We start from the raw sequence: 12,430 nt of genomic DNA on the forward strand, positions 1-12,430 counted from the left end.
CTCACATAAAGAAAGCGGTTGTTAACCATGTAATTATAACTCATCCAAAATAAGCTTCTGTTGAACAATTGTATTCAACATACCTACAGAAAATACATGGGAGAAAATGTCAGTTATTTATGGAAAGTTTGGTAAAGTTAGGATGAAATAAAAAAAAATACTGTAGTAAATGAAATGCTAAGAGGTCCATAATTAGATTCTGGCACTTCTCACGTAATTCTGTGGAGGCCAGATGGGCTCTGTGGCATTGCAATAATAAAAAACACAAGAGCCCAGAACGTGGTTCAAGGTACTTAAAAAGATGAAACAAAGGTTGGAAAAAATTAAGTAGGAATAAATAAATAAGAGCCAGTCGCTTAAATAAATATTACTTTATCACAACTGATTCAATAAATAACTTGGAAATAGTTTCAACAGTGCCATCAATGTGAAAAGTATTACAATCATACTAGAGAAGTAAAAAGAGTAACACAGAGCTTAAACAATATCATTATATGATTGTTCAATAATTTAATTAATGTCAATGCCGAAATAAAATAGCATCATTTTACCCCATTCAATTGTAACTTACACAGTTTAAAAATAAATTATTAAATAGATATAAAAAACAGCATCTGCTCATGAATTTCAAATAACATTAATAGCTAACAACACAGATAAGTACGAACCCTACCGATAAAAACAACATACTGTAATGTTTAAAATACTTAGCTAAAAAGATTAAAATATAAAAATTTAAAACATTCATTATTTTAAATACACATTGAAGTGATAATATAACATAAAACCATATGAAGAATGTAAATAAGCACAATATAAATATACATACACCTATAGAGCAAAATATACAGACTCAAAATAAACTAGAAACTTGCACTAGAAAATAGAATTTACATGAAAAGTTCCTAGAAGTATATACACAGAAGTGGTACACAACTATTAAAATACACATATGACTTTTGATATAACATAAAGTACGTATACAAAACAGTTGTACGCTATGCACATTTTAATCTTGGAATTGATAACTGACAGTAGTAGAGAAAGATTCATTTCAACTCAGTTGGATGGTTCCTCCAACCAAACCTCCCCACACCCCCCAAACTATTAACAACTGCCTTATGTAATAGCACCTGAAGATTAAACAATTGACTGCTATAAAATCACTTAACCATCCAATTAACAATTAAATCTGGGGTGAGAGTCAGAAAATGTTTATTAATTTTAAAATAAAAATCAATAACTTTTGCATGATTTACCATAACACGGTGAATGACAGAAACATCAGATGGTCCATATAAATCATTCTGAATGAAGAGTCAATACCTCTGCCAGTTAATCACTAATGAATTATTGAAAGAATATTTGTTTACAGAATACATCTGACGATAAGGCTGTTTAACAGTAATGATGGAGTAATGCATCAGTCAAGCCGATTCCACATACTATTCGATTAATGATATTATGACAGTAAATTCCATTTTCCAAGATAACATGCTTGTTCTATTGTTACTGAACTAAACATATTTATAAGGTAAATTGTTTTCAATTAATTTCGAAATAAAAACTTGTGAATAACTTATTTGAAATCATAGAAGCTTAATTTTCTAACTCAACATTCTATAACTCCACAACAAATCTGCATTAATGACCCGAAGGACCAATGGCGTAGATGGTCTTATAGGGATAAGATATTATCCAACCTATAATAGTGTAAAATCTACTCAGTTCTACCTCTTTTTGCCTTGCACAACATTAAATTTAACATACATTTCTTCACAGACTAAAATGTGTACAACCACTTAATACCATTCCAAAAGGCATGTCTCAGACCGAAGATGTGGAACAGAAAAGAGTAGGCCTTAATAATGTTAGACCGATCCAGCTGAGTTGACAGTATCTAACACACTGAGTTGTCGGATGGAGAAGGGGTAGCTCAGGATGGGGGATTGGTGCGAGTGGGGGTGGTGGGGGTCAGCCCCATGGTGCGACACACCCAACCAGCAATATCGTTGTCTTCACTCTCTGAACGTCGGATCCACTCATGATCCTGAAATAGACAAATCATTTTTATAAGATGGTGTCAGGTTGTTTTTCATATATTACCTTAACAACTTCCAAACTAGTTATTGTGTCTGGTGTTCAGAAATACAGTAATTAATTAATATATAAATATAACACAGTAATAAGTATTAATGTACAGGTATACCGTACATTGAGAGGTGTTGATGTATATGACACGTTTACTTCCAGAGCTTACAAATGCTAACTCTTCTGATCAGTACATGACTAGACATTGCGTCGCATGGGAGCCAATGTGTTAACGTATAACGTACGTTGAGAGGTATTTATGTATATAAAACCTTTTCTTCCAGAACTTACAAATGCTGTTAATGTATACCGTACATGAGAGGTGTTGATGTATATAACGTATACCGTACATTGATAGGTTTTTTATGTATATAACACGTTTACTCCCAGAGCTTACATGTGCTGACTCTTCCGAGGAGTGAGTACGTGAATAGACATTGTGTCGCATGGGGGCGAAAGTGTTAACGAATGTAACTGGAATGAAAGTACAAAGACTGTAAGGGTTAAGTAAGAGACTTCTTAGCCCACAGCTACACTGGGAAGAACAAGAGCTGCCATCTTGATGTCAAAATGTTTGAACACTCAATTTACATTCTATTGTGATAGCGTATAGACTTAAGCAACCTTCCTATTTTGATCTCTGTTACACATTAAAGAGCAATAGAAAATCAAGAGAAATTTATTACCAATTCTTTGTTTAAATGTTATTTTTGACGATGGAAGGATTGTGAAGGAAACAGGATTTTTCCGGACATTTGCCATCGTTCAGTGAAACGATTCTGGTCAGTCGTAGGTGGTTAGTAGACGAGTGAAGACGTATTGTGACCTGTATTCCGTAGTTTAGTTTTAATGATTAGTGTTTTGTATAGTTTTGTATTGAGTGCATGTCTTTAGTGTTAGTGAAGTTGACAACAACATGTAGGTTGTGATTCCTGACTTAGGCGTGCCACAACGCTTTAGTAAGATTTGTTTATTTTAACCTAGTTTGTAATTATGTATTAGGTTAGTTCTTTACCTGAAGAAGAGATCAGATTGCAGATCTCGAAACGTAGTGTTACTGTTTTCTTGTTTCATTTATTACCAACTTGTGATTTGTGTGGCAAAGGAATTGTGAGTAAAAGGTTAATGAGGCAATGTTATATTGATTAAAAACATGGTCATACCAATGCACACCATGAGGATATCAATGGTGGGCTTGATCTTATGATTAATGAATGAAGTGATGATGAAAATCAATGACAAATATGTAAAATTTTTATATCAGTATACAGAACTTTTAGACCACTTCCCTAAATACTACCCAGTGTAAAAAAGTAGTAGGAAGTTAGCGGTTATTATATAAATAGTTTTGTAATGACAGTGGGTTATGTGCAAGAGACCTCGAGAATAAACAAACTTCTAGCTAGACAGATAAAATCTCACTTGGGGAGCTTAAGGGGCCTTCAAGTGAGACTATCATAAGTATCTGTGACAAAGAGGAGGTGGTGAAACGTTTTCATGATTCTATTGTGGCTGACTGCTGTGCACTTGATTGCATCAGGAAAGATGAACCAGATGCGTAGGGCAACATCGACTAGGTCGATAAAAGCGAGCCACATTGCTACTTTCAATAGGATGAAGTAAGTAATTAACACGATTGGTTCTCTGGTTACGGAGTGCAGATGATGTAAGGCCTATCTGTCTGCAGAAGAGAAGAGGTTTTTCTTCTGGTTTGTATGTACGAGTAAAATGTTTAATGAATACATGATAAGCATATAATACTTCAAATACTTTGAAATAGAAGAATAACAATTAATTAAAACATAGCAGAGAGATATAAATTATAAAATTATAATACTCAGAAACATCTACACTATGTAAACGGCAGATAATAAATTCTAGGGTCAATAAAAAGCTTGTTTACAACATAGTAACAGAACGAGTGACTCAAGACACAGAGGGTAGCAGTAGATGGTGCATGGTGAGAGTAGTGGAACAGTCTCTTCCCCCTCCTCACCACCACCCTAACCCAATAACAAAAGGCTAGTTGGCGCGAAGGCAATAGACAAAGATGTCAGAATCACTCCATACATCAAACACAACAATATTATCTCTATTTTACCAGGAAAAGACGAGGAGTATATAAATACCTACAGCACTTACAGGGTTATCAGTAGACAGCAATAATAAAAAATGTTTAGTCTAGTTCTATACATCAGATGTTGGTGTTTCCGGCAAAAATGCTTATGTCTGATGTTTTGGTCTTCGACAATAATAAAATTAAAATAGTATTTTAATATGTTTAATGAAAAATTGTATTCTAACTAAACAGTTTAGTATTCAAAATTTGAGGATTACAAATCAATTTTTAAATGTGTGATTGATTTTTAAAATATTCTGGATTAACCATGACTGACACCCATAAGTTCACGAACAATTTGAATAGCACTAAATAGTACAGAAAAAATAGAGTAGAGGAAAATAAAAAACATTAAGTGTTAAGGAAGGCACTGTTGAAGGCCAGGTATAACACTAAGTTCTCATAATTACCATGAGTGTTTTAAGATCAGCCCTCTCAGCAGGGTTCTTCTTCAAACAGCGGTCGACAAAGTCCTTGAACTCATCAGAGAAAATACCTGAAGGCAATTTGGGTGGGGGTTCATTGACAATGTAGTCCAGCAGTTCAAAAATGGCCATAGGTCGAGGCCCATTTCCGTTTGCTACAAAACAAAATACTTATAAATCATTTTGTTACTCTTATACTATCACTTAAAATGTCAATACAAAATTAATAAACTACTGTTATATATTACACAAACATAAATCTAGCTGAATCAGGATTAATTTAATAATTTATAAAGTAAGACTACTTTCATTATAGTTTACAAAATTGATGCAAGTTCTATATGTTTACTGCAAAAGGTTAACATAATAATATTAGTTCATCAAACACTTTTTCAGGACAGGACACAAATGAAATGACTTTCTTATCTCAAGAACTCCCCTTCACTTCCCCTGATACATATTTGCCGATCATTTGATAACGTTTTAGCACAAAGTACCACAGTAAAAACCAAACACAAAACAATCTCAAATAAGAAATAGTGAACTATGTCAAAGAGGGTACAGCTATATTCAAACAAGTCAACCTTGCTAATGAAATTGATAGTATCCTCTCGAAAATACACAGTATTGAGCTTGTATGTGAAATGACAGGTATAAAAGTATGTACAGGGTGGAGCGCGGTAATTTGCTTTTTTGCACTGCAGGCTGTGGCGGCACTGTTGGTCGAAGAGAGGGGAGAGTGGGCGTGGCTTATAGTGGCTGACGGGAGATTTGTATTCCTCCGCGTTCCAGTGGCCATCATTCAGTGGACACGAGATGAGAGGTCGTTTTGTGTTGAAGCGTATTTTTCAAATGCCCACTCGATCATTGCAGTGCAGCGTGCTTTTCGTTTACAATTCGCTGTTCCTCCACGCGGACGTGTTCCTGGTCGGCAATCAATTGTAAATTGGGTAACTGCATTCAGAACAGCAGGGAATGTGTCATGTGTACGAAGGGGACCTCAGAGAAGGATTACAACACCGGAAAACATCGATAGAGTTAGAGCAGCAGTACTGCAATCTCCAAAACGCTCTGCTCTTGGCATTCCAGACGTTCTCTCCACCGGATTCTTCATGGTGAACTGAGATTTCACCCGTATAAAATGTGCGTGGTCCATCAATTGTCAGCACGGGGCTATTTGACAGGGCGTACTTCTTGTGAAGACATGCTTGCAACTATACCGTGTGACGCAATTGTGCTCTTTCCTGATGAGGCACATTTTCACCTCAGTGGGTGTGTCAACAAGCAAAACATGCGCTACTGGAGTGAAAAAAACCCCAGAGAAGTCCACCAGAGACCTCTGCATTTGGACCGCGTTATTGTGTGGTGTGCCATATCACGAGTAGGCATCATTGGCCCTTACTTTTTTCAGGATAACCGTCGTGCCATAACTGTGAACTCCGAACGGTACTTGACTATGATACAGGAGTTTTTTCAGCCGGCTCTTGTGGCAATGCAATTAGTGGATACATGGTTCCAACAGGATGGTGCCACTGCACACACAGCGAGGGTTACCATGAATTTTTTGAGGCAAATGTTTCCTGGACGGCTTATCTCTTTGAGAGGTGATGTGAACTGGCCGGCACGCTCACCAGACTTAGCCCCATGCGATTTTTTCCTTTGGGGTTACCTGAGTCGAAGGTGTGTATCAACCGTCCCAACACCTTGGAAGACCTAAGGAACAATATTGAGGCTTTAATTGGCAGAATACCAGTCGACATGCTTGTTAGAGTTAATGAAAACATCAGAAAACGTAGGCAGCAGTGTGTGAATGCCCAAGGTCGACATTTGCCAGATACATTATTTAAAACCATTTAATTTAAAACTTCCCTTACTGTTCAATATAATTAAAATAAAAAATAATTTTGTCTAAGGTTCATAATTTTTTTATTTCATTTCCAAATCAGCAAATTACCGCGCTCCACCCTGTATAAGCAAGAAGGAAACTTGCCTCACTAGAGGATGATGGTTTGTGCACTACAGGAATTTCTAAACAACTTATTGTAGAATCTGTATTGTAGGTGACCTAAATGTCAATAGCTTGACACGATCAAAGAAAATTAATGCAATAATTGAAATGCTTGCCACTTTCAAAATCACAGGGATTCCTCTACTTCCTACTAGGATAACCTCAACCAATGCTACTTCAATAGATTTAGTATGAACCGATTTAGATTTGGACAAAGTTGACATTACTGTTATTCATACCTTGCTCTCAGACCACACTGGACAGCTCTGCAAGCTTGAAATAAGTTGTGAAAACATAAACTACGTCTTGAACTATTGGGAAAAAAGTACATTCATAACCTACAGTAGAAGAGGCAATCTCTATATTCATTAATACACAGACAGCACTAGACATCACATCTTAAAAAAAAAAAAAAAAAATCCAATAACAGAAAAGAGCGGAAGCTATACAGCACTGAAGTAAATGAACTGCTAACAGACTTCATAAAAGCTAACGAAAAATACATAGCCTACTCAGCAAAAGTGAAGACGATAAAAATTTAGCCTCTGAGAAGAAGAATGAATATGATATGAAAATGTGAGAATTCAGAAAAACAAAGCATGAACAAAATATAGCTGAGTCAGGCAACAAAAGTAAGGCTGCTAATTAATAGTAAAAGGAAATAAGAAGGACTCAGCAACAGTCTGGCAGTTCAACATTAATGGTACTACATCTCATAATGTAAAAGAAATCTCAGAATATTATAATAAGATTTTTGTGACAATAGCAGAAATACTTTGATAGATAACAATTCTCTGATTGAGGTGCCAAGAGATTGTTATGACACAGTACTCAATTAGTTTCATTTAGAAAGATCAGGAGAGACACCAAAAGTCATTTCTTCAATGAAACCCTAAAACATCAACTGGAGTAGATAAATTCTAAAACATGAAGTTAGTAAACCGAGTGTTAGTATTATAAATAAATCCCTAATTCAGGGCATTTTCCTTGAAGAACTTATAACATTTAACCGCTGAACAAACAAGGTAATAAAACGAAAATACCGAATTTAAGGCCAATCTCTTTGATCCTACAGTGTTAAAAGTAACAACCTTGAGGAAGTAAAGTGATTTTCTAGACCTGAGCAAAGCCTTTGACTGCCTTGATCACAGATTAACACTATATAAACTTAGTTCTTTAGGCATCAAGGGCATAGCACTAAAGTGATTGCAAATCAACTTGCAGGGAAGTAAGCATGTAGAGATAAAAGTTGGAAGATCTAGCTAAGCACATTGAATCATTTCAATAGGCTTAGATCTTGTCTATATGCTTAAGATACGTTTCTCAAGGATCTGTTTTTGGGCCAGTGTTGTTTGTGCTTTTTACTGTAAACCTTCAAGAGCACCTGAGGGTGTTGCAGTCCAGTATCATGGAGCTGACAAAGTCCATGTCACGATCAACAAATAGGTTCAGACACTGGAAACTGACACCTACAATAAATAAAGCTTAGGAACATTACCTTAGCAATGATTTGGTTTACCATACATTGAAGAGACTCAAACTCATTAGCACTCTAAAAACAACCAGTACAGCTTTGCACTATTTGAGACTCATCTCCACTTGCTTGGGGAGGGAGGGGGGGTTTCCATAACCAACCTCCAGCGAGCGCTAGTTTAGCAAAAGAGTGCAGTGCAAATCATGGCTAGTTTTTAAACCCTGGAGACAGTTGTAGAGAGGCTTTTAAGAACTTGGGTTACTCACAGTGATGTCTATTTACATCAGTAAGGTAATTTAACAGACCTTAAAAGGAAATCCTTCGAGGAACAGCGACATCCATAATCGTCAAACATGACATGGCAATGTCTTTAATTTGCCAGGCAGCAAATCAGCTCTATTTGCACAGAAGCCATCTTATGCAAGTACGAGGCTTTAAAAGATGCTACACGAAGAACCCAAGAACCATGGTATTCAGGTTTCGAAGAAGAAAAATTCAAATGGTTAGTGGAAAGAACTGTTTTCTTGAGCTTGGAGTGCAATAGCGTTCCAAATATTGCAAATAGGGCAACACAGTAGTTGTCACTATACTGTTAGGTGACGGGGATGTTGGGGGGAAGGTGGATGAGCGCTCAAGGCCATTCTCAGAGCCAATTTCATTTCATCAACAAAACAAAATGCCTGGAGTGCTATTGCTAGTCATATTGTTCATTTACTGAACACTAACCTTGTTGTGACGGATCGCCGTCCTGGTTTCGGTTAGGCCCAAAGATTGCTGCCAGAGTTTTGGCATCTGGTGGGGGAATGGGGTACATTCCGATTGCCATCTCCACCAGCGACAGCCCTAGAGACCATATGTCACTTTGGACAGAATAGTGCGTTCCTTGCAGCCTCTCCGGCTAAAACAGACATGTCTCCATCAGTACATTTAAAACCACATTGTGAATAAAACAATAAATGTTTCTTCTGAATTTTACACAGAAAAACAAATTAAAGGTGAAGGAAACGGGATTTTTCTGGACATTTGCCATTATTCAGTGATATGAAAATTAAGTAACACTATATTTTGAGATCTGAAATCTGATCTCTTCTTCAAGTAACAAATAATTACAAACTAGGTTAAAATAAACAAAATCTTACCCGAGCGTTATGACACGTGTAAGCCAGTAATCAGTCATAGATGGTTGGTCAGCAAATGCAGACCTATTGTGACTTGTATGCTGTAGTTCAGTTATAATTAGTGTTGTGTTTAGTTTTTATTAAGTGCATTATTAAATTTTTCTTTTTGCTTTATTTATTTATTTAACCCGTACTTTGCCCTTGCTTAACTAGCTATTGATATAAATAAATAAACGTTTGATTTACAATAATTGCTATTGAGTTTATTTGTCACATACAGGGTTTCGTGGATTATACTGTCATGGGCACATAAAAAAAATTATATCCAACATAGGAAAAATTGTGGTACATGTTAAATTTGAATTTATACAAAAATAGGTATAAATTTTGAAAAAATTGGAATCATAAATTGGGTAGATCTTACTTGAGTTCAAATCCAGTTTTACTTTGTACGTTCCATTGACACTTATTCATCTTCCAATCATCCTTGTCGGCTTAGTGTAGATTTAATACTGGTAGTAGTAATCCTTGCAGATCTGAGAGTTCTGGTTGCCATCCAATATTCAAGTATTCATCATCTAGTAAATGTCTTTTCTGTTCTTGGATTCAAAATCGAGATTCACCAATTTAATACAAATAATAAAAGTATTACTGTATTTAATAACTCAAATGTTTATTAACTTTGATGAGAAATGCTTCTTCTCAGTATCCTATTAAGCCATCTTTCAAAAGAATAAAAATTCCATTACATTGTAAAGTCACCAGCTGATCTAAATTCACTTTACAACTCCAGGTGTTGTAAACTTACTTTGCATAACAATCTCCTTGATATTAAGATTTAATGTATTCTGTGGTATTTGGTCTAAAGAAATTATTTTTTTTATCTGATGATTCAATTTTACAATAGTTTATGTATTTTTATCTTATATGTATGATAATTTGTTTTATGTTAATTTTAACTCTAAAGTAGATTGCTAGTTTTTCTTAATTTTAAAATCTATTGATTTATATATGTTTATTGTAAGTTATCAAAATTGCATGGGTGTATGTTCTTCTTCTTGTATGGATTCCTGTGTGTGTGTGTACTTATGTGGTATAAACTCCTAAATTATTTATTAATCTTTTATAAACAAGCATAAAATAATATGAACTATTAACTTTATCAAAACAAAACTGTAACAGCATGTTTTAGAAATAGTGAAATTGACACACAACATGGTGGTTGTGATTCTTACTTACGCATATCACACCACTCTGGTAAGATTTGTTTATTTAAACCTAGTTTGTAATATTATGTGTTGGGTTAGTAAATTACATGAGGAAGAGATCAGATTTCAGATTTCGAAACGTAGTGTTACTGAATTTTTGTATCACTAAACAATGGAAAATGTCCGGAAAAATCCTGTTTCTTTTATAATCCTTCCATTGTCAAAAACAAACTTCAAACAAAGAAAATTAAAGGTGTCATAAATTATTTGTGTATGCAAAAATAATATATTTGTGTCTCTATGTTAAGAAGAAGAAAGCCCTTGTCCTCTGTTTTCCTCTCTAAAAAAGTTTTGAATTAATTTATATAATTCAGATTCTCCTTCAGTCATCAACACTTATTGTATAGTTTATGATTTTCTGAAACACGTAAGTAATAATTGCCATGTTCCTTGCATTTTATACATGATAATCCTATGTTTAGCTGGCTGAAGCACATAAGGCCTGATTAGGAAATCTCTGAAGATTGTCTCAGTAACATGATTTGAAACTGATAAATTGCAAAATCAGAGTCGGACACAAGGTCCCCAGGCGTCCGGCAAGTACTTACCAAAATTAACTCCTCAATGCTCTACTACTGTCACAAATTAGACACTCTCTATGTGACAGCTATCGGTTGTGTTTCTGTTGATATAGAATAGTAAGTCTACAAGAATACAAAATAGTAGCACGAGGTCTACGAGTTTAAATGTTGTAATACATATTAAAAGATATATCTATTAATCATGTCTTGGAACAATTCTATTACAGTGGATATTCTCTGTTGTGTAAGAATTAGTTCAGATGTGATCAGTCATTAGTATAGACTCACCGACATGTACGATCTAGTGCCCACAAAGCTGTTGGCCATTGAGTCGATGAGCTGGCCTGAGACCCCAAAGTCACAAATCTTGATCTCCCCACCGCTGTTGACCAAAATGTTGCTTGGTTTCACGTCTCTGTGCATGATGGCGTGTTTGTCCCTAAGGTAGCTCAGCCCCTTCAGCACCTGCCGGAGTAGTTACAACATGGTTTTATTGTAAAACAACCAAAATTGATTTTTAAAAACTTTAATGAATAAAGAAAACTTACAATTTTTTTTTTAAGCTTACAGAACATAAAATGTTAATCACAAAAAATAGTAAAATAGTATAATGCAAAGTACACTAGGAAAAGAATAAAACTAAAATCAACAATGGTATATTACAGTATCAATGTACGGAAATTTGTAGGATATTCTCTAAGTATGGACACATTGTCTCTCATTTAGTTTGTCTATAAATGGTGTATTTCCTGCTTAACAACAGTTCAATGGCACTTTATCATACTTTTTTCTTACCACACTTTCAACTATACTAAGCAGAGCAATTCCTATGGATTTTCCTTTCATACATATAGAAAGTGCCTTCAAAAAGTATTGAAACTTCTTTTTTCTCACTTTAACCAACGACATGTGGGAGGTGTCCTTTGTTGAAGAATAGTGGTGGAATTGTTTTCCGCCAGCAGAGAGAATCAATTGCTGGAAGTTGGCCTGCGAGTAAGACAATGCATCTGGTGGTCATCTCATGACAGTGTAACGAAATAGGGATACGTGTTTAACCAGTATATTTAATGCCTATGAATTTGGGTATGAGGAAAGTGTCCAAAAAATTTGTGCTGCAACTGTTAACACGTTAAGTGCCATGTCATGCCGATCGGCCGACATCATAATTATGTTTGAGTGACATGTCGGCTGATCAAAGCAACACCTATGCAGTTGAAAGGGAATTTCAAAATATCTGAGTCCAGCACCTAACACAACCTAGCTGAAAAATTTTGAACTTTTTCAATGAGTCTAAAGAAGTTTTAGTTAAGTTATAAACAAACGTTTACAGCATTTTGATATTATTTATTGCAATGAATATTATGTGTCAAAATAAAATAATAATGTTGCTAACATTAACTATATAG

General features: G+C 35.2%; 1 protein-coding gene across 7 annotated transcripts in view; it reads right to left on the bottom strand.

Annotated features, from left to right (window-relative positions):
- Positions 1 to 352: 352 nt before the first annotated feature.
- Positions 353 to 12,430, bottom strand: part of LOC124365977 (dual specificity mitogen-activated protein kinase kinase dSOR1) — a 39,669-nt gene continuing 27,591 nt past the window's right edge. For all 7 annotated transcript variants that reach the window (XM_046822139.1, XM_046822137.1, XM_046822136.1 and 4 more), the window contains 4 exons: positions 11,313 to 11,489; positions 8,844 to 9,015; positions 4,621 to 4,790; positions 353 to 2,050 (listed from right to left, as the gene is read on the bottom strand). In XM_046822139.1, the coding sequence (XP_046678095.1) occupies positions 1,937 to 2,050; positions 4,621 to 4,790; positions 8,844 to 9,015; positions 11,313 to 11,489 (633 nt within the window). In that variant the 3' untranslated portion in view covers positions 353 to 1,936. The remainder of the gene's footprint in view (positions 2,051 to 4,620; positions 4,791 to 8,843; positions 9,016 to 11,312; positions 11,490 to 12,430) is intronic.

Source organism: Homalodisca vitripennis, chromosome 7 (assembly GCF_021130785.1).
Source record: "Homalodisca vitripennis isolate AUS2020 chromosome 7, UT_GWSS_2.1, whole genome shotgun sequence".
NCBI lineage: Eukaryota > Metazoa > Arthropoda > Insecta > Hemiptera > Cicadellidae > Homalodisca > Homalodisca vitripennis.